Source organism: Eubalaena glacialis, chromosome 6 (assembly GCF_028564815.1).
Source record: "Eubalaena glacialis isolate mEubGla1 chromosome 6, mEubGla1.1.hap2.+ XY, whole genome shotgun sequence".
NCBI classification, from domain to species: Eukaryota; Metazoa; Chordata; class Mammalia; order Artiodactyla; family Balaenidae; genus Eubalaena; species Eubalaena glacialis.
Genome location: NC_083721.1, coordinates 16,290,910 through 16,315,414, shown reverse-complemented (window position 1 = coordinate 16,315,414; position 24,505 = coordinate 16,290,910). Strand labels below are relative to the sequence as shown.

General features: G+C 38.1%; 1 protein-coding gene across 1 annotated transcript; it reads left to right on the top strand.

Moving 5' to 3' along the window:
• Positions 1–209: 209 nt before the first annotated feature.
• On the top strand, positions 210–14,896 carry N6AMT1 (N-6 adenine-specific DNA methyltransferase 1). The gene is made up of 6 exons (XM_061192946.1): positions 210–358; positions 2,343–2,429; positions 4,235–4,325; positions 8,408–8,491; positions 13,004–13,145; positions 14,227–14,896. The coding sequence occupies exons 1-6, from the start codon at positions 225–227 to the stop codon at positions 14,331–14,333; spliced, it is 645 nt and encodes a 214-aa protein (XP_061048929.1). The 5' UTR covers positions 210–224; the 3' UTR covers positions 14,334–14,896.
• Positions 14,897–24,505: the final 9,609 nt, after the last annotated feature.

The window sequence follows — 24,505 nt, the reverse complement described above, 5'->3', positions numbered from 1 at the left end:
TGCTAGTCCATAAAATAAAAGAAAATTTAATACTCTAAAGAAGAAAGCAAACGTTAGTAGTTGCAGATTATATAACCGTCTAATTAGAAATTCCAAGTGCATCTGCTGACTACCTGTAGGCGAGGCGACTCTCCGCCCCCCGGTGCTCCGCCCCCACCGCTGGGCCTGCGCCCTTGCACGCACGCATGCGCATTGCGCATAAGCGTGGGCCGGAGGAGCGAAAGATGGCGGCGCCTTGCTTCCCCACGCCATTGCACAGGCATGTGGGCCGTGGCGCCTTCAGCGACGTGTACGAGCCCGCGGAGGACACATTCCTGCTGCTGGACGCGCTCGAGGCGGCGGCAGCCGAACTCACGGGGTGCGAGGAGGGGGAGGGTCCCCGCGGGAGAGGGCTCGGGAGTCCTGGAGAGGCGGAGGCGGACGATCAAGGCAAGGACTGTCGCCACTGTCTCCGAGAGGAGGCGGTGTCGGTCCACTTGGCGACAGTTGACACCAGAACACCGTAACTGAGGATTTTTCCGTGGATACACGTAGTCAGTGTAGCGGGGATCTGTCCGCAGTTGCCAAGGTGGTGTTTTGGTTTCAGGGGCTCCATGCTTCCTCACCACGCCGGGATGTATCTTTTCCTATCAGCTGTTAACTGAAGACCCTAAGCCCCTGAGTGTAGCGATATTATAACACGTTCAAAAGCAAAACATTCTGAAAACGCTGCGTCTTAATATTACAACTTTTAGTAAATATTAGTGTCGCATGGCATTAATTTACTCAGTACATAAAAGCATCCTCTAGTAATGGAAGGGCACAAAAAGGAAATGAGGTGGTAAAATATTGGAGTAGGGGAGTGTATTTAAACTCACTGAATAGCATACCCAGCTATCTAGCAACAGCCATTAGCCCCATGTGACTACTGAGCACTTGAGATGTGACTAGTACTGAATTTTTCATTTCACTGTAAAAAATTTAAAGTTACATGCAGCTAGCTGCCTATAGAATATACCCTAGCTCCTAATAAGTATTAAAATTGATTTGTTGAAGTGCTCATATAAGTTTTAAATTAATAATATAAAAAGAGTGAATACTTACATTGTCATTTTTTAAATGAAGGAAATTTGGATAATTAGATTTATGTAAAGATCAAGAGTTGAAATGGGTTTTCTCAGGATGAAACAAAGAGTTGTCAGGCTTCAAAGATCCATATTGTGTTTATTTATCCCTCTTGGTCAGATTTTTCCATGTGTAAAATGCCCCAACTATTATTAAACTAGTTTTTCATTGTGAACGATGGAACTTTTGGATTTACTGGAATATAGAATGGAACAGTACTGTTTTATAACTTGTCTTTTATTATCAAGATATCACAGAAAGATTTACAAGCACAAAGTGCCTTGCAAAGGTGTGCTGTAAAAGGAACTGATTTTGTTTTAAAGTCTTGGGTATTTCTGGTCTTGGAGTTTTAATTATTTATGAGGCCACAATAGTTATTTTCAAGTAGAAGCCGCCTGGTAAGATTCAACAGACTTTCTACAGCACAGTAAAGGCTTGTCAGATGTGTAGAATGGTTCCAAAAGTGAGAAACCCCTGGAGTTTGTTGTTTTTGAATAGTTGTTTGGAAAGTTAGGTGCTAGAGAGGCCCCTAAATCCCATCAAACCTATTTCTGTAATGGGGATAATTCGTGCCTTTGATGTATATATATGATTATAGGGAAGGACAAATACAGTAGAATCAAGAATTTATTATATTCAATAGCATTCTTAAGAGTATTATTAATATTCTAAGATCCGATACTCAGATATTTTCCCAATTCAGTGTAGAGCTGTACAAATATGGAATTTCTTTGCTGCTCTAAATCTATTATCAGTAGAATGGGGGAACTTTTCTTTCCCTGGGATATGCTGATGGACTTATGAGTTACTTCAAAGTGACAGAGAAAATGTTTTTCATAAATAAATATTGTAATAATATCCATCATTTTAGGAAATACCAAACTAGAAGCTCCTTGTGGGAAGGGCTGATGTCTTCCATATTAATATTTCCAACCCTAAATTAACATTCCATGGTTTATGTAATGTTTTATAGAAATTAATTGAAAGCTACCTGTTATATTACTATTTTACAGACTTAAAATAAATTACATACCCCAAAACAGTTTTGAACTATGCAGTATTAAACAAGCACAAAGTGGTTGTCGGAAATCAGCTTATTTATAAATTTCTTTTATATTTCCATATATTTGTAGGTGAGGGATGTTGCTGGAGAAATAGACATAAAAGTAGCATGAGTTATTTTCCGAGATGTGTATTTTAATACCACTACTAATACTTGTTTTATTTTGTTTTTTTAGAGTGGAAATTTGCCTTGAAGTAGGGTCAGGGTCTGGAGTGGTATCTGCATTCCTAGCCTCTATGATAGGTCCTCAAGCTTTGTACATGTAAGTATACAAATTCATCCACATCTTGGTCTAAGAGATTCACTATGGATATAACTGCTTGGATGAAATCATTTTTGTAAGTAAATCATCTGTATCTGATAGTGTCTATTTAAGCGTAGTAAGTACTCAGATGCAAATTATGCTTCCCTAAAAGTTATAATTGCGTGTTCAAAACCATTCCATCATACTGCATAATTATACAAGAAGCATAATAATTTTAGGTCATCTCTAAATTTGAATCTTTTTTTTTTTAATTTATTTATTTATTTTTGGCTGCGTTGGGTCTTCATTGCTGCGCATGGGCTTTCTCTAGTTGCGGCGAGCGGGGGCTACTCTTCATCGCAGTGCGTGGGTTTCTCATTGCGGTGGCTTCTCTTGTTGCAGAGCACCGGCTCTAGGCGTGCGGGCTTCAGTAGTTGTGGCATGCAGGCTCAGTAGTTGTGGCTTGCAGGCTCTAGAGAGCAGGCTCAGTAGTTGTGGCGTACGGGCTTAGTTGCTACGCGGCACGTGGGATCTTCCCGGACCAGGGGTCGAACCCGTGTCCCCTGAATTGGCAGGTGGATTCTTAACCACTGCACCCAGGCTACTGGGACCCAGTCCCTCTTTCTCTTCCTCCCCTTCCCAGACCTTTGCCCCGGCTTTGCTGGCCAAGTCGTGGGTCTTTCTTCCATCCCTTCATTGCATGGTACAGTTCACTTTGGCCCTTTTCCATCCATTCCCACCTCATTGCTAACCACATGGTACATTCCAGCCCCTCCCCTCGAGGCCTTCAGAAGGCCTGCATTGGTTCCCTCATCCCCATCCTTGTCCTGCCCTCTTCCCTCACCAGCTGGTTTAGAAGGGTTTAGAATTCCGTTTGTCTTTTTTTAGTACATTGTACACACCAAAGTGTCATGCCAGCCGTTAATAACACCCACCACATTCTGAGCTGCCTCCTCACCATTGTGCAGGGCAGTTTGCCTCCCTCCTGCTTCCCCACCTTCCTCCCTACCTCCTTAACTTTGTACTAGGCGGGCCTGGGCCTGCACCAGCTCAGCATCTTCTCAATTTTTTTCATATTATTTATTATTTTAATTTTCTTTTAAATTATTGGAATAAAAAAATGAATCTTTTTTTAGATAAGTTGATTATCAGAAAAAATTGGAAGTTAATAAAATTTCTCTTTAGAAGATTTGAGAATATAGAAAATATAAAGAAGAAAATAAAAATCACCTTGGTGGTGCAGTGTTTAAGACTCCACGCTCCTGATGCAGGGAGCCTGTGTTCGATCCCTGGTCAGGGAACTAGATCCCACCTGCATGCCGCAACTAAGGGTTTGCATGCCACACCTAAGGAACCCACCTGCCTCAACTAAGGAGCCCACGTGCCACAACTAAGACCAGGCGCAACCAAATAAATAATTTTTTTTTTTTTTAAATCACCTATAAATTTTACCACACATGGTCCAACTGTGTTTCCTCTATTTTTTTTTTTCATTTCCTATGTTTTTCATTTAATATTGTATGATGAGCATTTTCCTTTTAAATTTCATTTTTGGTAGCTACATAGTATTCTTCTACTGGATTCATAATTTAATAAATTCCTTCAGATATGTATGTATGTAAGTATATTCTTCTACTCTTGGACATTATATCAATATAACAATCTTTTTCGTCAATATAACAAATCTGAGTTCTTTTTTTTTATTCACCATTATTAAAGTATTCCAATTTTTTTATAGATCTACTTTATGTAAAAGGAGTAAATCATTCCTTGAATTTTTGTCGGTAGACACAGGATGTAGTTGGCTTCTTTTCTGTTTATAGGTGCACTGATGTCAACCCTGAGGCGGCAGCATGTACCCTGGAGACAGCACGCTGTAACAAAGTCCACATTCAACCAATAATTACAGATTTGGTAAGCTGTTAGTTCTTGTCCAGTACTGTAATAATTAATTTTCTTTTCAAGTAAGTTAAGGTCAAGGTGATTTAGGTCAAAGAAACTTGAGTCATTAATTAACTTTTAACCCGCTGAACAAAGTAAATTCTTGACTGATATAATCCATCTTTTCCACAATTCAAAGGAACTTTCTCTTGGCCTGTATAGATCAGGTATCTTTCAGTCAGAAGAATGCTCAAACTGGCTTTAATAAAAAGAGTGAACGGTTTCAGGAACTCAAATGATGTTACAGGCATCTTTTTCTTAGCTCTAAACTTCTCTCTCGTGGCTGTATTCCTCAGCAGTCGTTCCCTTCATGGTAACAAGATGCTTGCATGTCTGTATCTTGTTTCTCAGCAACTTCACAGGGAAAGAAACACTTTCTATTCAGTTACTCTAGCAGAAGCCCCAGAATGGGTACCATTTGTTACATCAGCTTTAGTCGCATGCCTGTCTCTCACGGGGGATTGGAACATGCACATGATTGGCTTGAGCCTGAGCCATAGTCCCACTCGGGCAGCTCGGTTGGGATAATCCAAGCCACCTGGATTGAGAATGAGAGGAGGTAGAGTTTCCCCAGTGAAAGTCAAGGACATGTAATCAGATGAAAGGCAGAATGGGTCCTGGGCAGGTCAAAACAACAAATGACAACTACAGAACCATCATTTTAAGTTACACATCGTACGTTTTTCAGTTCCAGTTTTTAAAACATTTTACATTATATTAGTAAGATTTGGATGATTCTGAACTTTATTTCCGTTATAAACGTGAATGCCTTTTTATAAGCAAAAATCATAATAGTATGTACCAGGTGGGCATAAGAAATATAAAATGCTTTCCATGCTTCTTGACCTGTATTATTCTTGTACTGATAAGGGTATCGAGCTTTTCTCTCTTTTAAACTCACAAATGATTTTGCAGCTTAGAAGGAATTAAGCCAAAGATCTAAGAAATTCTATACATATCACTAGAAGTTGTTACTGCCATTAAAAATTAGACTATCAAGAAAGGTACTCGGGACTTCCCTGGTGGCACAGTGGTTAAGAATCCGCCTGCCAATGCAGGAGACACGGGTTCGAGCCCTGGTCCGGGAAGATCCCACATGCCGCGGAGCAACTAAGCCCGTGCGTCACAGCTACTGAGCCTGCGCTCTAGAGCCCGCGAGCCACAGCTACTGAGCCCGTGTGCCACAACTACTGAAGCCTGTGCGCCTAGAGCCCGTGCTCTGCAACAAGAGAAGCCACCGCAATGAGAAGCCTGCGCACCGCAACGAAGAGTAGCCCCTGCTCACCACAACTAGAGAAAGCCTGCGCGCAGCAACGAAGACCCAACGCAGCCAAAAATAAATAAATTAATTAATAAATAAATAAAATAAAAATTTAAAGAGTAAAATCACCACACTGATTGAGTACCTTTCTTTTTTTTTTTTTTTTAATTTTATAAATTTATTTATTTATTTTTGGCTGCGTTGGGTCTTTGTTGCTGCACACGGCCTTTCTCTAGTTGCGGAGAGCGGGGGCTACTCTTCGTTGCGGTGAGCGGGCTTCTCACTGCAGTGGCTTCTCTTGTTGCAGAGCATGGGCTGTAGGCGTGCGAGCTTCAGTAGTTGCAGCACACGGGCCCTAGAGCACGCGGGTTTCAGTAGTTGTGGCTTGCGGTCTTAGTTGCTCCGCGGCATGTGGGATCCTCCTGGACCCAGGGATCAAACCCATTTCCCCTTCATTGGCAGGCGGATTCTTAACCACTGTGCCACCAGGGAAGTCCCTAAATTTTTAAAGTTGTTTCTTTAATGTGTCCATAATTAGTATTATATATTTTTTTTTGATAGAACAATAAAACTTTAGAGATACAAGAAATTCAGAATATCTATTTTTGTTAACAGAGGTAAGGGACACTTTTGAAAGTCACATAACTAATAAAGTGATAAATCCAGAATTTAAGCCCACATCTTCTGAATCAAAGTCGAGAGGTCTCACAGCTGTTTTATAACATGACTGGTGGTAGTCAGTTCTAAAGCTGTCAGAATCCATTCTTTCAGTAATGAAAGCTGACCATGATGTGGAGTGTTGACTTGTGGCAAAGAAGGTAGGAAGAGATAGGTATGAGCATAGGTATTGTGATCAGTTTACAAAACTCTTTACATTTGCTTGTATTCAGAACACTGGATGTAGAGTGTCACAGCTATCATATAAAAGAAAATCATTGTTTTGGATAACTGGGTTTGTTCACAAAGTAGTACTTTCATTGTATTTCTTTTTTAGTTTTAGAAGAAAATCTTTTTCAAATATGTCTTATGCATTTCCTTACATTCTTAAAACAAAATGAACATAATTTTACCTTTTAGTGATTCAGGGTCATTAATATGAGTATCAGTTATTATTCTGTACTATACGCGATAATGACTAAGGTTTATTCAGGTGTTTCTGCCTTTACATTAAGTAGCTGTAGCCTGCAGTGATTTTGAGTTTTTATTTTCTCTCCTCTTTGTCTTTTCACTTGCTTTATGTTGCCATGTTTCACTGCTACCCATTGATAGCACTTTCCTGTCTCTTTTCATGTGCTTTGTGCTAGAATACCAAACAATTTAGTTAGACTTGTATTTAAACTAAGAGTTAAGGGATTCTGAATAAGTGCTTCTCACACAAAGTACCTTTTGCTGTATGGATTTAAAACTTGCTGTCAGAGGCCTTTTTTGCTTACTTCTTAATTCTTGGGTTTATCCTAGTGCTGTGAGACTATTCAAAAGGTAGATATGGATGAGTGAGGGTTGCCTGTAATTAGACTTTATATCCAGTCCACAGTGACTTCTCATTTAAATCCATTTTCTTTTTAACTCCGTAATTTTCTATTTTTTTAGTATCAATTTGTTCCTTTATTTGAAGTCCAGTACTGAAATGATTATTAGTATATAGTACCTCAGGGCCATCATAAATAATTACACAGCAAATTCTTTTCTAATTTCCTTACTCAGCATTTCTGGAAAATTACATTTTTGAATTCTTTTTACAATTGGGAAACTTAATTTCTTTATGGAATTGAAAACAAAGCTTTTGGTTATTTCAAATGTACTTCCCCACCAATGTTATTACTAGAAAGAACAGCAGATTAACTAGTCGCCTTTCTACTTGCAGAAGATACACCTGAATTATGTTCCGCAAAGTTCTCTGTTCTCTTTTTAAATGAGTAGAGAAAGAAGTTACCTTTGAAGAATAACAGGGTTGGAATTCATGAGTGAGAGTCAGTGTGAAGTAATAATTGAAGGAAATGGCTTTAGGGGTGAGAACTCATCCAGATACAGCATTTTTACTTTACTGTGCCTGTGAAGGTATAGGATGACATCATCAGACATAATTTTTTAAATACTTAGTTATTTAATTCAATCAGAGGGATGCTTTAAATGGCATTTTGCCCTAAATATACTTTCTTTAAAAAGACATTTTTCTTATTCTATAGAAAGTTGTATCAGTTCAAATATTTATAAAATGCCGAACAACTGATGTTTTCAGGTCTCTTCCCACTATTTTTAGTCCTTTGTTTCTTTGATATCTAATTGTTTTAGCCAATACATATACAAGTAATTAAAGAAGTAGAAAGAAAAATAAAACTCTGTCTTCTGATATTTTTGTCATTCATATATGTTTTCTGTCATCTTGTAAAACATTTCCCTTGGTCATAGAAAATAAATGTTTTTAAGTTAGCAGCTATAACTTTAAAGTTGTGCACAAATCTATGTAGAATATATGAGAGCTTGCCTCCGTCTTATGTTATTCTAAAAGTGAGCCCAGAATGTAAACATGTGAGCTGTTGAAGAGCAGAGGGTTCATTCTGATAAATAGTTTATTTTCCTTATTTTTAGGTAAATGCATATAATCTTTATCTGAATGAAAGTGTAAAGATATTTATCTCCATTTCTGTCTTAAATTTGGCTCTCTAACACATTTTTTCTAAAAACATGAGAGAGTATATTTAAAGATTGATTAGATGGATATCTATCTATCCATCTACTTATTTACTATTTCTGGGTCCAGCTTAAAATTCTGACTATTTTGAACATTTTTTAGGTCAAAGGCTTGCTACCAAGATTGAAGGAAAAAGTTGATCTTCTGGTGTTTAATCCTCCCTATGTAGTGACTCCACCTGAAGAGGTAAGACATATAACAAAATTTAATTACTAATATTTTCAGCTTTTTTCTATCTAAAAGTCAAACATACTTCATCATATGACATCAGTCAGCTGCTAATAACACAGACTGCTCTCATTTTACTCGTAATTGTCAATTATTGGATACTATTGGTAGACATAGGAAAGGAACCTGAAACTAATGGAAATACAAACCATGGTCCATATCTATTCTTTAAAATCCCATCCAAATCAAGCCATGGTGTTTAAATTCATGTATCTGTGTGTACCTTTATCATGAATAACAAATTTGCAAAAAAACATATTTTTAATCACCTTAAATTCACATAGGAATTATTTCTGAAAGCCTCAGCTTTCATCCTTTCACAGGTATCAGGAAGTGGGGGTGGGGGAAAGCAGTCCTCATCTCAGGTAGGAAAAAGCTGTAACCCTGACACACATCGCTGTAGCATTTCCAGTGATGAAGAGGCAGACCACAGTAACCATTTCCCAGTTTAAAGAAAGGATGGTCAAAGCAGACAAAAGTTTAGTGATGGACTAGCTAGCTTTCCTCTGAATTATTGTACCTATTTTATTCTTTGATGATCACTCCTTGGCAAGGCTGATAAATATTACATTCACCTTTACCAAGATGAGAAGGGTCTATATTGCTGCTGTTACTACTGAGAAGTTGTTGCTCCCCTGACATATGAACTCATGTGAGAAGGAAAGTCATTGTCATAAGGTGAACAGCAGTTGAGGTAAATGCAGCTTAATAAAACTTTTTTTTTAATAAATTTATTTATTTATTTATTTTTGGCTGCGTTGGGTCTTCGTTGCTGTGCGCGGGCTTTCTCTAGTTGTGGCGAGCTACTAGAGGGGGGCTACTCTTCGTTGCGGTGCGCAGGCTTCTCATTGCGGTGGCTTCTCGTTGCAGAGCATGGGCTCAAGGCACGCGGGCTTCAGTATTTGTGGCGCGTGGGCTCAGTAGTTGTGGCTCGCAGGCTCTAGAGCGCAGGCTCAGTAGTTGAGGCGCACAGGCTTAGTTGCTCCTCTGCATGTGGGAACTTCCTGGACTAGGGATTGAACCCGTCTCCCCTGCATTGGCAGGAGGATTCTTAACCACTGCACCACCAGGGAAGTCCCTGCAGCTTAATAAAACTCTTTAGAAAAGTACTGTGGAAATAAATATCAAGCGTGACAAAAATGTTTTAGTCCAATAATCTCAGTCTTTGAGATCTAATTTAGGAAAATGATTAACAGTAGAATATAAATTGTAATTTGTAATTTACAAAAATATGTTTAGTGCACCTTTATTTATGATGACAAGTAAAATGAACCTATATATGTAACAGAAGAGAGACAGTTAAGTAAATCATGGTTTCTCAGGTCTACAGACTACTGGGAGGACTAGTGAATGAGGAGGAGATTCTGGGAACATGGTGAGATGATGAATGGGCTTCCTTTCTCCCACATTCTTACTCCTAAGCTGTGTGTGTAATTATGTAGGTAATTGAGTGTGGGCAATGACTTGGGCTTTGTCACAGTTCCAACAGAGAGAGATAGTGTCATAATTTCCATTAGCTGAGCAATTAGCTGGAGAGCAGGGTTAAATACAGCACAACAAAGATTTTCTGGAGCCTGAAAACATGCTTCACTATGTAAGACATTAGGAAATGAATTTAAAGAGAATGTAGTCTCTGTCAAGACCTGAATCAGTGGTATGGAAACCAAATGAAAATATTTCAGTGCATTGAGCATGAAGAGAAAAAGAAGGAAACAATGAAGGTAAAAGTTAAGAGACTTAGAGGTTAGATCCAGGAGACATACAAATAGTAGGAGTTTGTACATATGAAAAGTTGTGGCTGTACTTACTATTACATCCCTCAACATGAGGTTAGGTACTGTTGGTTTGTACCTGTGACTTATAAAGTATCAGGAGCAGGCACAGCAAAGCCCAGGTAGTAGGCAGTCAGCAGACCACCAAACGTGACTCCTTCCAGAGATGAAAACTTCCCCTCTGTGGCCTGTGAGAATGTGGTTGTTGCCAGGAGATCCTCCTGGAGGGCCATCTCTAGTGCAAGCAGACAAACCTGGCTGAGCATCCCTGGGGGAGGGGGGGGCATGTAAACAGGGTCCAGCACAGAGGGCTCCTAGTCCACACTGAAACAGAAATGACAAGGGACAGGCTTGGCAAAAGCTGTCGTCACCATGCACTCTTTCCACAGATAACTTTACCCTGTGAAACATCCAGAGAATGGGCTCCACCAAAATAAGGGAGTAAGCCAAGAAACGGGAAGATATGGGCCCCAGAAAAAGGGAATTCTTGGAATGTTAGAAAAGGGAAGTCTCCAAGAGGAAAGTCATGACAAAAAAAGCAGAGGAACTGATAAATTCCCTAGTATGATTAACTATGTGGGAAATTATATTGAGGAGCTTATGATAAATCTGAGAATAATTTAAATTAGATACAAAAAAAATTAAGCAAATGGACATGCTGAATGCCCATCAATAGCTAAATAAGAAATGATACTTTTCCACAATAAAATATTATGCAGCCATTAAAAAGGAAATTGAACTATACCTGATCACATGAAGAGATTTCCATATGGTACTGTTGAGAAAAGCAAGATACAGGTAAGCATGTAGATATAATCCTTTTTTCGTAAAACACGGACAAAAAAGAAAAACGTGTGTGTGTGTATGTAAGATGGGAAGGTAGCAGACAAACAAAACAGGAAAAGGGAAAAGTACAGTTTTTTTTTTAAAGGAGGTATATGAACATATTTCTCTTAATTGTACATGTATATGGTTATAGGTATAAAGAAATTCTTTTTTACGGCCATGCCATGTGGCTTGCGGGATCTTAGTTCCCCAACCAGGGATCAAACCTATGCCCCCTGCAGCGGAAGTGTGGAGCCCTAACCACTGGACCGCCAGGGCATTCCCAAGAAATTATTTTTAATGGGGAAATATATGCCATGATAAATGAATAAAAGCAGAATGTATAATTGTATGTAAATAATTTAAACTAAAACGTGGACAAAAACCATTAAAGGGATTAGGAAGAAAATCATTGTATTAGAGTTTAAGTCGTTTTTGAGTGATTTCATCAAGATATTCTTTTTTGTTTTTTTAACGTTTTTATTGGAGTATAATTGCTTTACAGTGGTGTGTTAGTTTCTGTTTATAACAAGTGAATCAGTTACACATATACATATGTTCCCATATCTCTTCCCTCTTGCATCTCCCTCCCTCCCACCCTCCCTATCCCACCCTTCTAGGTGGTCACAAAGCACCGAGCTGATCTCCCTGTGCTATGCGGCTGCTTCCCACTAGCTATCTATTTTACGTTTGGTAGTGTATATATGTCCATGCCACTCTCTCACTTTGTCCCAGCTTACCCTTCCCCTTCCCCGTGTCCTCAAGTCCATTCTCTAGTAGGTCTGCATCTTTATTCCCGTCCTGCCCCTAGGTTCTTCATGACCATTTTTTTTTTTTTTTTTTTAAGATTCCATATATATGTGTTAGCATACGGTATTTGTTTTTCTCTTTCTCACTTACTTCACTCTGTATGACAGACTCTAGGTCCATCCACCTCACTACAAATAACTCAATGTCGTTTCTTTTCATGGCTGAGTAATATTCCATTGTACTTATGTGCCACATCTTCTTTATCCATTCATCTCTCGATGTATTCTTAAGTTTTAGAAACATATACAATGTTAAGGATCTAAAGATTTTTAATACTATGTAAACTCATGGGTTTTGTTTCTATACTACAATTAGATCATTATAGGAAAAAATGCTTCAATGTACTTTTATGTAATAAATGGTTTCCCAAAAAGGGACTGTAGTACTCTCAGTAATCTAGAAGAGAGCCAGATACAGTGGGACATTTTGAAACTTTGTTTCTGCAAAGTAATCTCTTATAATACAATTTCTCCCTTTTAGTTTCTTCCTAATTGTTCTGTATTAAGTATAAGAATTTAAACATTGTATTAATAGTATCAACTATTATTAAACCACATTATTATGCTCAGAGCACTGTTCTCACACTTTAAATATACTTCCTCATTTATTCCTAAAGGACAAAAATAATTTTTTATCATTTTCCTAATTTTACAGATAAAACTGTTGTTTTTCTAATTTTACAGGTAAGAGAGGAAACTAATTCATCAAGATTACAGACTTATCTGTATAAGATTTGGAGACATGAAGGGTTCTGTGAGGGAATTTTCTCCTGTAGTGCCAGCTGCCATAATTAAATGTGAAATGGTGACAGATATTTAGGACCTTTAGCTTTATGTTGCTAATCACACAAAGATCTATCCCAAGGGCAAAAAAAAAGATTACAGGCTTATGCAAGGTCACACATGCTAGGAAATGGTGGGGCTCAGATTCAGCTTTACTGCTGCCTCCTCATCAGCAGTAAAATAAAAAGTGTGTACCCGCTTGGTGAACGTTACTTGTCAAAAAGATTCAGTTTTTTTAATGTAACAAGTCAAAACAGAACAATCTTTCTAATTGGTCACAGGTAAGGAGTCACGGGATAGAGGCAGCTTGGGCTGGTGGCAGAAACGGTCGTGAAGTCATGGACAAATTGTTTCCACTGGCTCCAGAGCTCCTTTCACCAAGAGGATTGTTCTATTTAGTCACCATTAAAGAAAACAATCCAGGTAATACAGACCAGTTTATCTTTTAACCATTTACTTTGCTGAAATCAAGACTAATTATGTCAAAGACGGTAGTAACCCAGAGTGTTAATGAATGTAATCACTGACAACAGATAATACAGACATAACATTCATGTTGAAAGAGGAGAGAGATTTTTTAGAGGTAGATTTTTCTGATTTTAAAGAGTATTGTCTTTTTTGGAGCGAGGGAGAGTTTTTTCCCTAATTTATCAACTAATATTCAAATACAGAATCTATAATCTCTTCTTACAACACCTCACCATCAATTCACCCTGTGAATTTTCTCTCTGTATTCTAGTCTTTATGTCTTTGACAGTTCTGCTGCATACTCTTTAGTTCATCTGAAGTTTTATCATGAAAGGTATCTCCTGATACGATTTTTATATCTTGGTTTTCAGATTACTTGGTTAACTAAATCGACCATAATCTTTCTTCTCTTGTCTGTACATCTCAGGATTGATTATTATATGTTACATTCTCAGCCCCTCAAAACACATCATAATTACTAGGGTTTTCGGTTTGTTTGGTTTTGAGGGGGTTTTTTGTTTTTTGTAACTCCAGTTTCTTGGTTTCATCTTTTTAGTGTTACTTATTTGGAAAGGGAAGGTCTTGCTTTTTTCAGTACTCTTGAAAGAAATAAGCTACTTCATTTACTACCACTTTTCAATGTCAGTATATGATTTGCACACACCCTCGTTGGCATTTTTCATCCAAAAGGGAGGATATAGGACAGAGATTAGAGCCAAGCAACTAAAAAATGAATCATTTACTGTAATAGCAAGTATAACTAACGTTTCTGTTGAGTCCAGAGTAGGCTACCACTGCAAAGCAGTTATTGAATCTGATTAGAATTCTCAGCAACACCCTGAAAATCCAAGGTGCTCTCATCTGTCTAAAGTCCAAGTTCACTTCAATAGAAATTACATGGTATATGCTATTTTCTTAGATAAATAGAATTTGTAAATAGTCTGTGTTTATCATCTTATTAAACTGTTTAGTGATAATATGTACTTCACCATATGATTTAATTGGATTTTACCTTTTGTTTTAATTTTCGTTTTAGAAGAAATTTTGAAAATAATGAAGACAAAAGGTCTACAAGGGACCACTGCACTTTCCAGGCAAGCAGGCCAAGAAATCCTTTCAGTCCTCAAGTTCACCAAGTCCTAATCTACAGTGTGTGCTACTGAAAGCTGCATGCATTTGGCATATTTTGAAACAGAAGTCATTTCTTAGTTAACAAGTAAAGTCAGAAATTTGTCATATAGAAAAAAGCAGAAGAGTAAGGCATTTCCTTTTACCCAGGAATCAGGCCTACAGAAATATTTGCACAAATGCAAGTAAATATATATAATTTGAATTTTATATATTATATATATTATATGTGGAGAATATATAATAAAAAATTATATTTGTATATGAAGAGGATGTTCATTTCAGCATTACTTGTAATGGCAAAACAATGAAGTTAACCTAAATGTCCATCAGCAAAGGGATTGGTAAAATAAATTACAGTATATTCATGTTACTGAACATGAGTGACATATCCAGCCATTAAACACAAGTCAGTTCTGTATATACTGAACCAGAAGGGGTTCATGATGTACTATTGAGTAGTGAAAAAAATCAAGTTGCAAAATAATACTAACCTATATGTATATTTTTGAAAAACTAACAAAGTTTGTGTGTATGTGTATATAAGAAATTCTCAAAAGGTAAATAACAGGTGGGAATAGAGGAACTTTCATTCTTTTGTGTTGGCATTTGTACAATGATAGTGTATTCTGTAATTAAACACAATCTTTTATTTAAAATGTTTTAAGTTTACCTTTACTTGCTTATTGTCTCCATTCTCTTTCTTTTATTTAGAATGGCTTCTGCCTCCATTCTTCTCCTGGGTCACGTTTTTCCTACTTTTTATCCTCTATCAATCATATATTTCTGTTTTCTTCTTGCATATATATTGCAGACTGCTTTCATGTTTTTCTTAGGTCCGGGAGAGTTGTATGTAAATAAACCCAGCACTCAAATTAACCACATTTTTAAGAGCCCACATGTATCTTTCAAGAAATGCCAAATTACCTTTACTAAATTTAGGAACCTCTTCTGTAACTTCCCCACCATTTAAAGTATACAGTTGACCCTTGAACAACATGGGTTTGAACTGTACGGGTCCACTTATACACAGATCTTTTTCAATAGAGACATACTACAGTAGTTCACAATCAGTGGTTGGTTGAATCCGCGGATGCCGTGGAGGGCTGACTGTAGAGTTATATGCAGATTTTTGACTGTTAGGGGGGTCAGTGCCCTAACCCCCATGTTGTTCAAGGGTCAACTGTATTTATCAAAATCAATTAGCAGGACTGTGTAGGACCAGAGTGAGAGGAATCTATATTTTTAATTTGGCTACATTCAGAATCACCTGAGGAAGTTCAAGATTATACATTCCTAAACCCCACCATAAACCCATGGAATACTCTACTGACCAGACCTAAAAACTGTATTTTTTAAAATGTACTTCTCAACATTCTTTAAGGCACCCTGTCAAATTTTAGAACTATTGCTTTAGATAGCATGCTCATTTAATCCTTTGGACAATCCACAGAAAGAATAGAATTGTCCACCTTTGATGTTCAGAAAGGTTAAATAATTTGTTCAAAGAAACACAGTAGTAAAGAGTGAAAACAGTATGGCAACATTTCAAACACAGATCTGACTCCAAAAGCTGTCTTTTTCTTTGCTTATGCTGCTTTCAGCAGCAAAAATGTCAAAATTAGTATTTACTTAAATCTGATATCTGTAAATAAATTTCCATTCCCAGAAACAGTGCCATCTGAATGAAGTCTTATAGTAAATAACCTCTTGTATCCCAGGAGAAAAAAAAATTAACCTTAGAATTTTACTGTGGGCTCTTAGTCATAGTTTTGGGGAATGAGGTCTTGAATACTTTTTCAAATAATGTTTGAAATACTTTTAAATTAGTATAGAGGACTTCTATCAACATAGGAAACTAAGCATAGAAATACTACGTAAAACACCAAGGACTTCACATACATAGCTGTTGCAGACTGAATTGTGTCTCCCCCCCTACCCCATCCTTGTCACCACCACCAAATGCATGTGTTGAAGCCCTAATCCCCTCTTACCTCAGAATATGACTGTATTTAGAGATAGAGCCTTAAGAGAGGTAGTTAAATAAAAAGGCCATTAGGGTGGGCCCTAATCCGATCTGATGTTCTTTTTTTTCTTATTGGGGTATAGTTATTTTACAATGTTGTGTTAGTTTCTACTGTACAGTGAAGTGGAGTTCCCCGTGCTATACAGCAGGTTCTCATTAGTTATCTGTTTTATACATAGTAGTGTATGTATGTCAATCTGAATCTCCCAATTCATCCCACCCCCACTTTCCCCCTTGGTGTCCATATGTTTGTTCTCTACATCTGTGTCTCTATTTCTGCCTTGCAAACCGGTTCATCTGTACCATTTTTCTAGATTCCACATATATGCGTTAATATACGATATTTGTTTTTCTCTTTCCGACCTACTTCACTCATATGACAGTCTCTAGGTCCATCCACATCTCTACAAATGACCCAATTTTGTTCCTTTTTATGGCTGAGTAATATTCCATTGTATGTATGTACCACATCATCTTTATCCATTCGTCTGTCAATAGACATTTAGGTTGCTTCCATGACCTGGCTATTGTAAATAGTGCTGCAGTGAACATTGGGGTGCATGTGTGACTGGTGTCCTTATAAGAAAAGGAGATTAAAAAACATCAGGAATGCTTGCACACAGAGGAAAGACCATGTGAGGACACGGAAGGTGGCCACCTTCAGGCCAAGGAAAGAGGCCTGAGGAGAAAACAACCTGCTGCTACCTTGATCTTGGACTTCTAGACTCCAGAACAGTGAGGAAATAAATGTCTGCTGTTTATGCCATTCATCCTGTGTTATTTTGTCATGGCAACCCTAGCAAGCTAATAGCCAAAGACAGTGAAATACCCACATTCTGCAAACAGTCAATTAGAGTGGAGGGAAAAAAATAACTCAGAATTGGTCACCCAAGGAATACAGATACTGGAATTGTTACAGAGAATGTTTGAAATGTTTAGAGCTAACATAATCATGAAGGAGACACACAAGAAGATACTGTTTGGAAAGAAGAAATTCAAGGCAACTTTTAAAAATGAGAAATAGAATTCCTGAAATCAAAAGCCACTATGGGGACTCCCCTGGTGGTGCAGTGGTTAAGAATCTGCCTGCCAATGCAGGGGACATGGGTTCAAGCCCTGGTCCAGGAAGATCCCACATGCCACGGAGCAACTAAGCCCACATGCTGCAACTACTGAAGCCTGCACTCCTAGAGCCCGTGCTCTGCAACAAGAGAAGCCACTGCAATGAAGAGTAACCCCCACTCGCTGCAACTGGAGAAAGCCCACACACAGCAACAAAGACACAGTGCAGCCAAAAATAAATAAATAAATTTATTTTTTTTAAAAAGCCACTATGGAGAGGGCAAAAAAGATAGCTAACAAGAGAATTCATGAACTGAAAGAAACTCAGAATGTAGCTCAGAGAGACAAAAAGAGAAAATATGAAGAAAAATAATGATTATGGAGGATAGAATGCAAACGTCTAGCAAAACAAGAATCCCAAAAAGAATGTAAGACAGAGACTGTTTGGAAAGGTAATGGCTAATGTTTTTCCTGAACTGACATTTTAAAAAGAAGATGAGGCCTCTCTCACCTTCTGAGATGGACCACACTCTGTCTTTGGAGTGTGTATCTCCCTGAATAAACCTTTCACTTTACTATGGCTCGCTCTTGAATTCTTTCCTGCAACAATGTGAAGAAATCAGGAAAATATAGACCATAATCAGGGGAAAATCAATCAGTAGAAACAGACCCAACAATGATATAAACTACTAAACAAGGACTTTAAGATAGTTATTATAAATATTATGAATAAGTACAAAGATATAAAGAAAAACTTGAATATAATGAGAAGTAAATAGTTAAAAAGAACTAAATGGAACTTCTAAAGATCAAAAATATGATATCTGAAGTAAACTTATCACTACAAGGGATTAGCAGAGGAAAAGATCAGTGAATGAGAAAACAGTGACAGCACAATCCAAATACAAAAAGGGAGATTTAAAAACAAACAACACTGAAAATATAGGAACAAAACCTCCGTGATCTGTGGGACAATATAAAGCAGGACAATATATATGCAGTCAAATTCCCAGAGAGAGAAGAGAAAGAGTAGGAGAACTGAAAAAAAAACCGTTTAAAGAGCTGATAGCCAAAATTTTTCAAAATGATAAAACCTATAGGTCTTCCCTGGTGGCACAGTGGTTAAGAATCCCCCTGACAATGCAGGGGATATGGGTTTGGGCCCAGGTTCAGGCCCTGGTCCGGGAAGATCCCACATGCCGTGGAGCAACTAAGCCCATGCACCACAACTACTGAGCCTGTGCACCACAACTACTGAAGCCTGCATTCTAGAGCCCGTGCTCCGCAACAAGAGAAGCCACCACAATGAGAAACCCACGCACCGCAACAAAGAGTAGCCTCTGCTCGCCGTAACTAGAGAAAGCCTGCGCGCAGCAACGAAGACCCAACACAGCCAAGAATTAATTAATTAATTAATTAATTAATTAAAAAGAAGATGAATCCTGGAAGCAAAAAATGGATAAAGGAGAATCCACACCTAGACGTATAGTAGTGATATTGCAAAACACCAAAGGCAAAGAGATCTTAGAAGGCAATCAAAGAGAAGGAAGGTACACATCACTATTAAGCAGATGTTGACAAACTGTGTTTGTAAATAAAATGTTAGGACACAGCCACTCCGGATCATTTCTGCATTGCCTGTGGCTGCTTTGGACTTTAGTGGCAGAGTTGAGTAACTGCAACAGTTACCATTGAAACCATATGGCCCACAAACCACAAAATATTTACTCTTTGTTCCTTTAATATGTTTGCCAACCCCTGCTATAAAGGAACTATAATTGAAACAACAACAGAGTTCTTAAACAGCTACAGTGGAAGCCAGAAGCCAGTGGAGTAAGATCTTCAAAATGTTGAGAGTAGTGGTCCACCTATTGTGTTCCCAGCAAAACTCTTACAAGTGAGGTTTTAAAAAGTAACATTTACAGGTAAAAATGAAGGCGTTTACCAATAAGAGATCTACAGTAAAGGAACTTCTAAAAACGTATTTCAGGAAAAAGGAAAAACATCCCAGGGGTCTCAAATGGAAAAAATAACTGATGGCAAATAAAACGCGAAAGATGTACATAAATGCAAACAAACATTATATAAAATACTACTAGTAATTATAGTGTGATTTAATTGGTTTGAAAATAGAAATAACAAATATTGAACAGCTGTGTATAAATTAGGTAGAGCATTTTGATTAGGGTAAAAGTGTTCTAAATTCTTTGCAATGTTCAGGAGGTAAAGATAGTACTTAATATTTATGTGTGGTAGGCTGAATAATGGCCCCCAAAGATATCTATATTCTAACCCCTAGAACCCTGTGAATGTTACTTTATACAACAAAAGGAACTTGGCTGAAGTGATTAAGGATTTTGAGATGGGAAGATTATCCTGGATTATCTAGGTAGGCCCTAAGTGTAATCACAAGTGTATTGTAAGAGAGAGGCAGAGGGAGATTTTAATACAAAAGAGGAGAAGTTTATTATGACGATGCTGCTGGCTTTGAAGGTGGAACAAGGGACCATGAACTAAAGGATCGCAAAGAATCAACCCTGGAAGCTAGAAAAGGCAAGGAAATGATTCTCCCCTAAAGCCTCCCAAGGGAGTGAGACCCTGCTGACACCTTGATTTTGGCCCAGAGAACCCCATTTCAGACTTCTGGCCACCAGAACTGCAAGAGAATAAATTCCTGTTGTTCTAAGCTACTAAGGTTATGGTAATTTGTTCCAGCAGCCATAGGAAGCTAATACAGTATGGTCAAAGTTCAAGGGTAACCACCAAAATAGTAGAAACAGGAGAGAAAAACAGCAAATTATAAAACAAAAAGCCTCAATTTAAAAAAAAGACAAATAGAAAAGGGGGGGTAAATCAAGGTAATGAGATATAATTTAGAATATCTTGGTTATCCAAGTAATTGAATTAAACTCACTAGCTAGAAGAAAAATATTATAATTTTTAAATTTCAATTATACAGTGATTCTAAGAGACTTACCTGAAGTATAGTACATTTTAAGATTGGAAATAAAAGAATGGGAAAAGATATATTAGACAAATCAACAAGCTGAGATAGCTACATTAATAGTTGACTATACTGGGTTGAATAGTGTTCCCCCCAAAATTCACGTCCATCCAGAACCTGTGAATGTGACCTTATTGGGAAATAGGGTCTTTGCAGATGTAATTAAGTTAAGGTGACATCATAGTGGACTAGGGTGGGCCTAAATCCAATATGATGGTTGTCTTTGTAAGAAGAAGGACATTTGGATGTAGAGACACAGGCACAGGGAAAATACCACATGAAGGTGAGGCAGAGATTGGAGTGATGAGTCTACAAGCCAAGGAGTGCCAAGGATTGCCACCAACTACCAGAAGCTGGAAGAGGCAAGAAAGGATTCTTCCCCAAAGCCCTCATGGGGAGCATGGCCCTGCTGACACCCTGACTTCAGACTTCTAGCCTCCAGAACTCTGAGAGAATAAATTTCTATTGTTTTAAGCCACCCAGCTGTGTGGTATTTTGTTACAGCAGCTTTGGGAAGCTAATATGCTGACAATAAGTTAAAAGCGTTATTAGGGATAGAAATGGACACTAAAGAATGATAAAAGGTGTACAGGCAGATATTCACAGTTATAAACTTGAATGTAACTGTAAAAGAGCCTCATACTATATAAAATAAAAATAGAAATGCAAGTTTAAGTTGACCGATCAGTCATACAGGAAGATTTCAAATCCCCTCTCAATTACCACAACATCAAGGAGATTTACAAAAAACATAAAGGTAGATTTGAACAATAGAAATGTTTGATTTATAGACTAACGTATAATAGAACTCTGGAGCCAACAATTAGAGAATACATAAGCATACATGGGATGTTTACAAACAAAATTACCTATTAGGCCAAAAGCAAGTTCCTGTAATAATCAAAGAATCAGTATCATATAGCCCATATTCTCTGATTATAAAGTAATTAGGTTATAAATCACTAAGAAAAAGATAAATTTTAAAACTCTTCATACATTTGCAAAATTTAAAACATGCTTCTAAATAATTTATAGGTCAAAATTAAGTGATAATGGGCATTTTTTAAATGACTGAATGATATGAAAATTTCAACATCAGAACTTAGGGAATTCAGTGGAAGTAAAACTTAGAAGGAAATTTATAGCCTTAAATGCTTATAAAAGAAAAGAAGAAAGGCTTAGAATTAATATACTAGGTGTCCAGTTTGAGAAGCTAGAATAAATTCTCTGAAAAAGTAGGAAAATTGGCAATATGATATAGATGAGAGCAAAAATTTATTTTATTTTTATTTATTAATTTATTTTGGCCTCACTGGGCAGCCTGTGCGATCTTAGTTCCCTGACCAGGGATTGAACCCAGGCCCTCGGCAGTGAAAGCACTGAGTCCTAACCACTGGACTGCCAGAGAATTCCCAAAAATTGATTTTAAAAGAAAGATAAAATAATATATCAAAGGACAAATATCTGAAAAATGAGAAATTCTGATTATATTGATAATGAAAAAGAGAAGTCACAAAAGAAAAAATATGAACACTTGGATGCCAATAATTTTTAAATAGAGATGAAATGGACAACTTCCTAGAACTTTCTCAAGCTTCAGCATTCACTACAATATCCTGTATGGGTTGTTAAACCACAAGATAAAGGTAGCACATGTTTGCATCTGAGTCGTTTTCTCAGGCTGGTCCCTGCTTATAGATGTTTAGAGATCCAAAATCTCTTTTCATTTTGGATGGTCTCAGTCCAAGTTATATTTCCACTGATGTAGTTCTCTTTAAAACTTTAAGGTCTCATGAAAATATTTTTGGGGTTAACTCGATTAGATATATGCCACACACATAAATCTTTTCAAGATAAGCCCTGCTCTACCTTGGGCTTCTGTTGAGATATCTTAGGGTTAATACCCTTAAGCTTCCTAGAGGCCCTATTATTTAAGAGAATCTGTGAGGCTCATCCTTAAAATATTTAAAGAGCCTTTATTCTGACTGAAAATGCTCTAAGACACCACCTTTGATCTTTCTGAGGTCTTAGTGAAGGATTTTATAGTCATACCTTTAATTTCATCTTTAGGCCATGAATTTGATTTTTGCTCCAAATGGCAAAGTGAAAACAACTTAGGCTGAGTTTCACTGTCATTCTCACAGATCTATAAACTCCAACTAGATCGGCTTAGCTCATTGGCATAGGCAGTAGAATTGGCAAGAAAAACCTCGTGATTTAAGTGAAGAGTGGGAAAGGAGTGTGAAGTACAGGTCACCAGGGAGACTTGTTTCCAACCTATAGCCCTTGGCTGTGGGTCCTATGACAGTACTTTTGCAAACGTGCCATAACAACATTTTGGGGAGTGGATTATCGTATGAAGGCCCATTGGCTCCAGTAAGCCAGCACTAATGGCGGTTCCACAGAAAACACTGCAGGACACGGCACTGTCAAGAAATGTAAAGGATCTGAGCTTTTACCCTACTTGTAAGCTAACAGGTTAACCTGACACACTCTCACTGTTGGCAGAAGAAAGAAGGCTTCTCTATCAGAGACAAAGAACTTTATTACTCAGCCTAGCAATTAATATGAGCATCAGCATATTTTCATCAGCTTCTCCTTGCCCTGGAGTCCTATGGGAGCAACATGGAGGGACCCAGAAGGATAACTGGCATACACAGTGGGTTGCATTATAGAAGAGAAACCCTGAATTTAAGGGAACCCCAATTTTTCCTTGTGGGCATTAAGCATGCCTTCCCTTTGCTGTGGAGACACTGTGTTTATTAGACTGGAGGGTAAGAGTACCTGCTCTTTGAGAAATGTCTTCTCTCTGCTTTGGAGAGAGACACTATCACTATTTTCTAAAGGATGGTCACTATACAAATGTATTTTTAAAATTTATTTAGTTTATTTATTTATTTTTGGCTGCGTTGGGTCTTCGTTGCTGCGCGCGGGCTTTCTCTAGTTGCGGTGAGCGGGGGCTACTCTTCATTGCAGTGCACGGGCTTCTCACTGCAGTGGCTTCTCTTGTTGCGGAGCACGGGCTCTAGGCATATGGGCTTCAGTAGTTGCGGCACACGGGCTCAGTAGTTGTGGCTGTGGGCTCTAGAGCGCAGGCTCAGTATTTGTGGCACACGGGCTTAATTGTTCCACGGCACGTGGGATCTTCTTGGACCAGGGCTCGAACCCATGTCCCCGGCATTGGCAGGCAGATTCTTAACCACTGTGCCACCAGGGAAGCCCTATACAAATATTCTTGAAGAGATAATCCAGAACAAAGGGAAGTTAGTGCCTTAATTTCAAGACATGAAGAAACACAAGAGATCCATGAAGATTATCTTCCAACATGCATCTTCAGCCAAGTGGGGGAGGTACCAGGGACTAGGAACAGTGACTGCATGTCCATAGGGCCTTCTGCTGAGACACTGCAGTGAATATCATAGCTCGTGTGACAAGAGTCCCACAGACTGGGTCTTCTGGCTCAGGGCCCCTGAGCATAACTGCCACAGTAGGGTGATAGTTGAGATTTTGGTTAAAGGTTAGGTCCTATGGGTCCAATCCTATTCAAGACACCACAACTAGGGCTATGATAACCAGCTGGTTTCAAACAGGTGACAACTAGTGAAATTTAACCATTCACCATTGTCAGAATTCAGAATACATTAGTGAGTCTCCTGAAGTTTGGTGGCACTGACAGGCTTCTGTTAACAGCTTTGGGGTGCTATTCATGTTGTGTTGATCTAGTTCAAGGGCTGGCAAACTACAGCCCACAGGCGAAATCTGGCCCACTACCTGCTTTGGAAATAAAGTTTTATTGGACCACAGCTTTTCATTCATTCATTTGCTTTTGCGATACACTGGCAGAGTTAAATAGTTGCCCATAAAGCCTAAAATATTTACTACTTGGCCCTTTACAGAAAGTTTAACAACCCCTGTTCTAGTTAACCAGGGAGAAAATAGAGCAATGCTTCTTAACCCTCACTGCAGACTATAATTGCCTGAATATATTTCAAAATATACTGACACCAGGAGCCCCACCATACACCATCAAATCAGAATCTTGAGGGATGAGAGCTGGGAATCAGCATATTTTCAAAACTCCCCATATGACTCTAA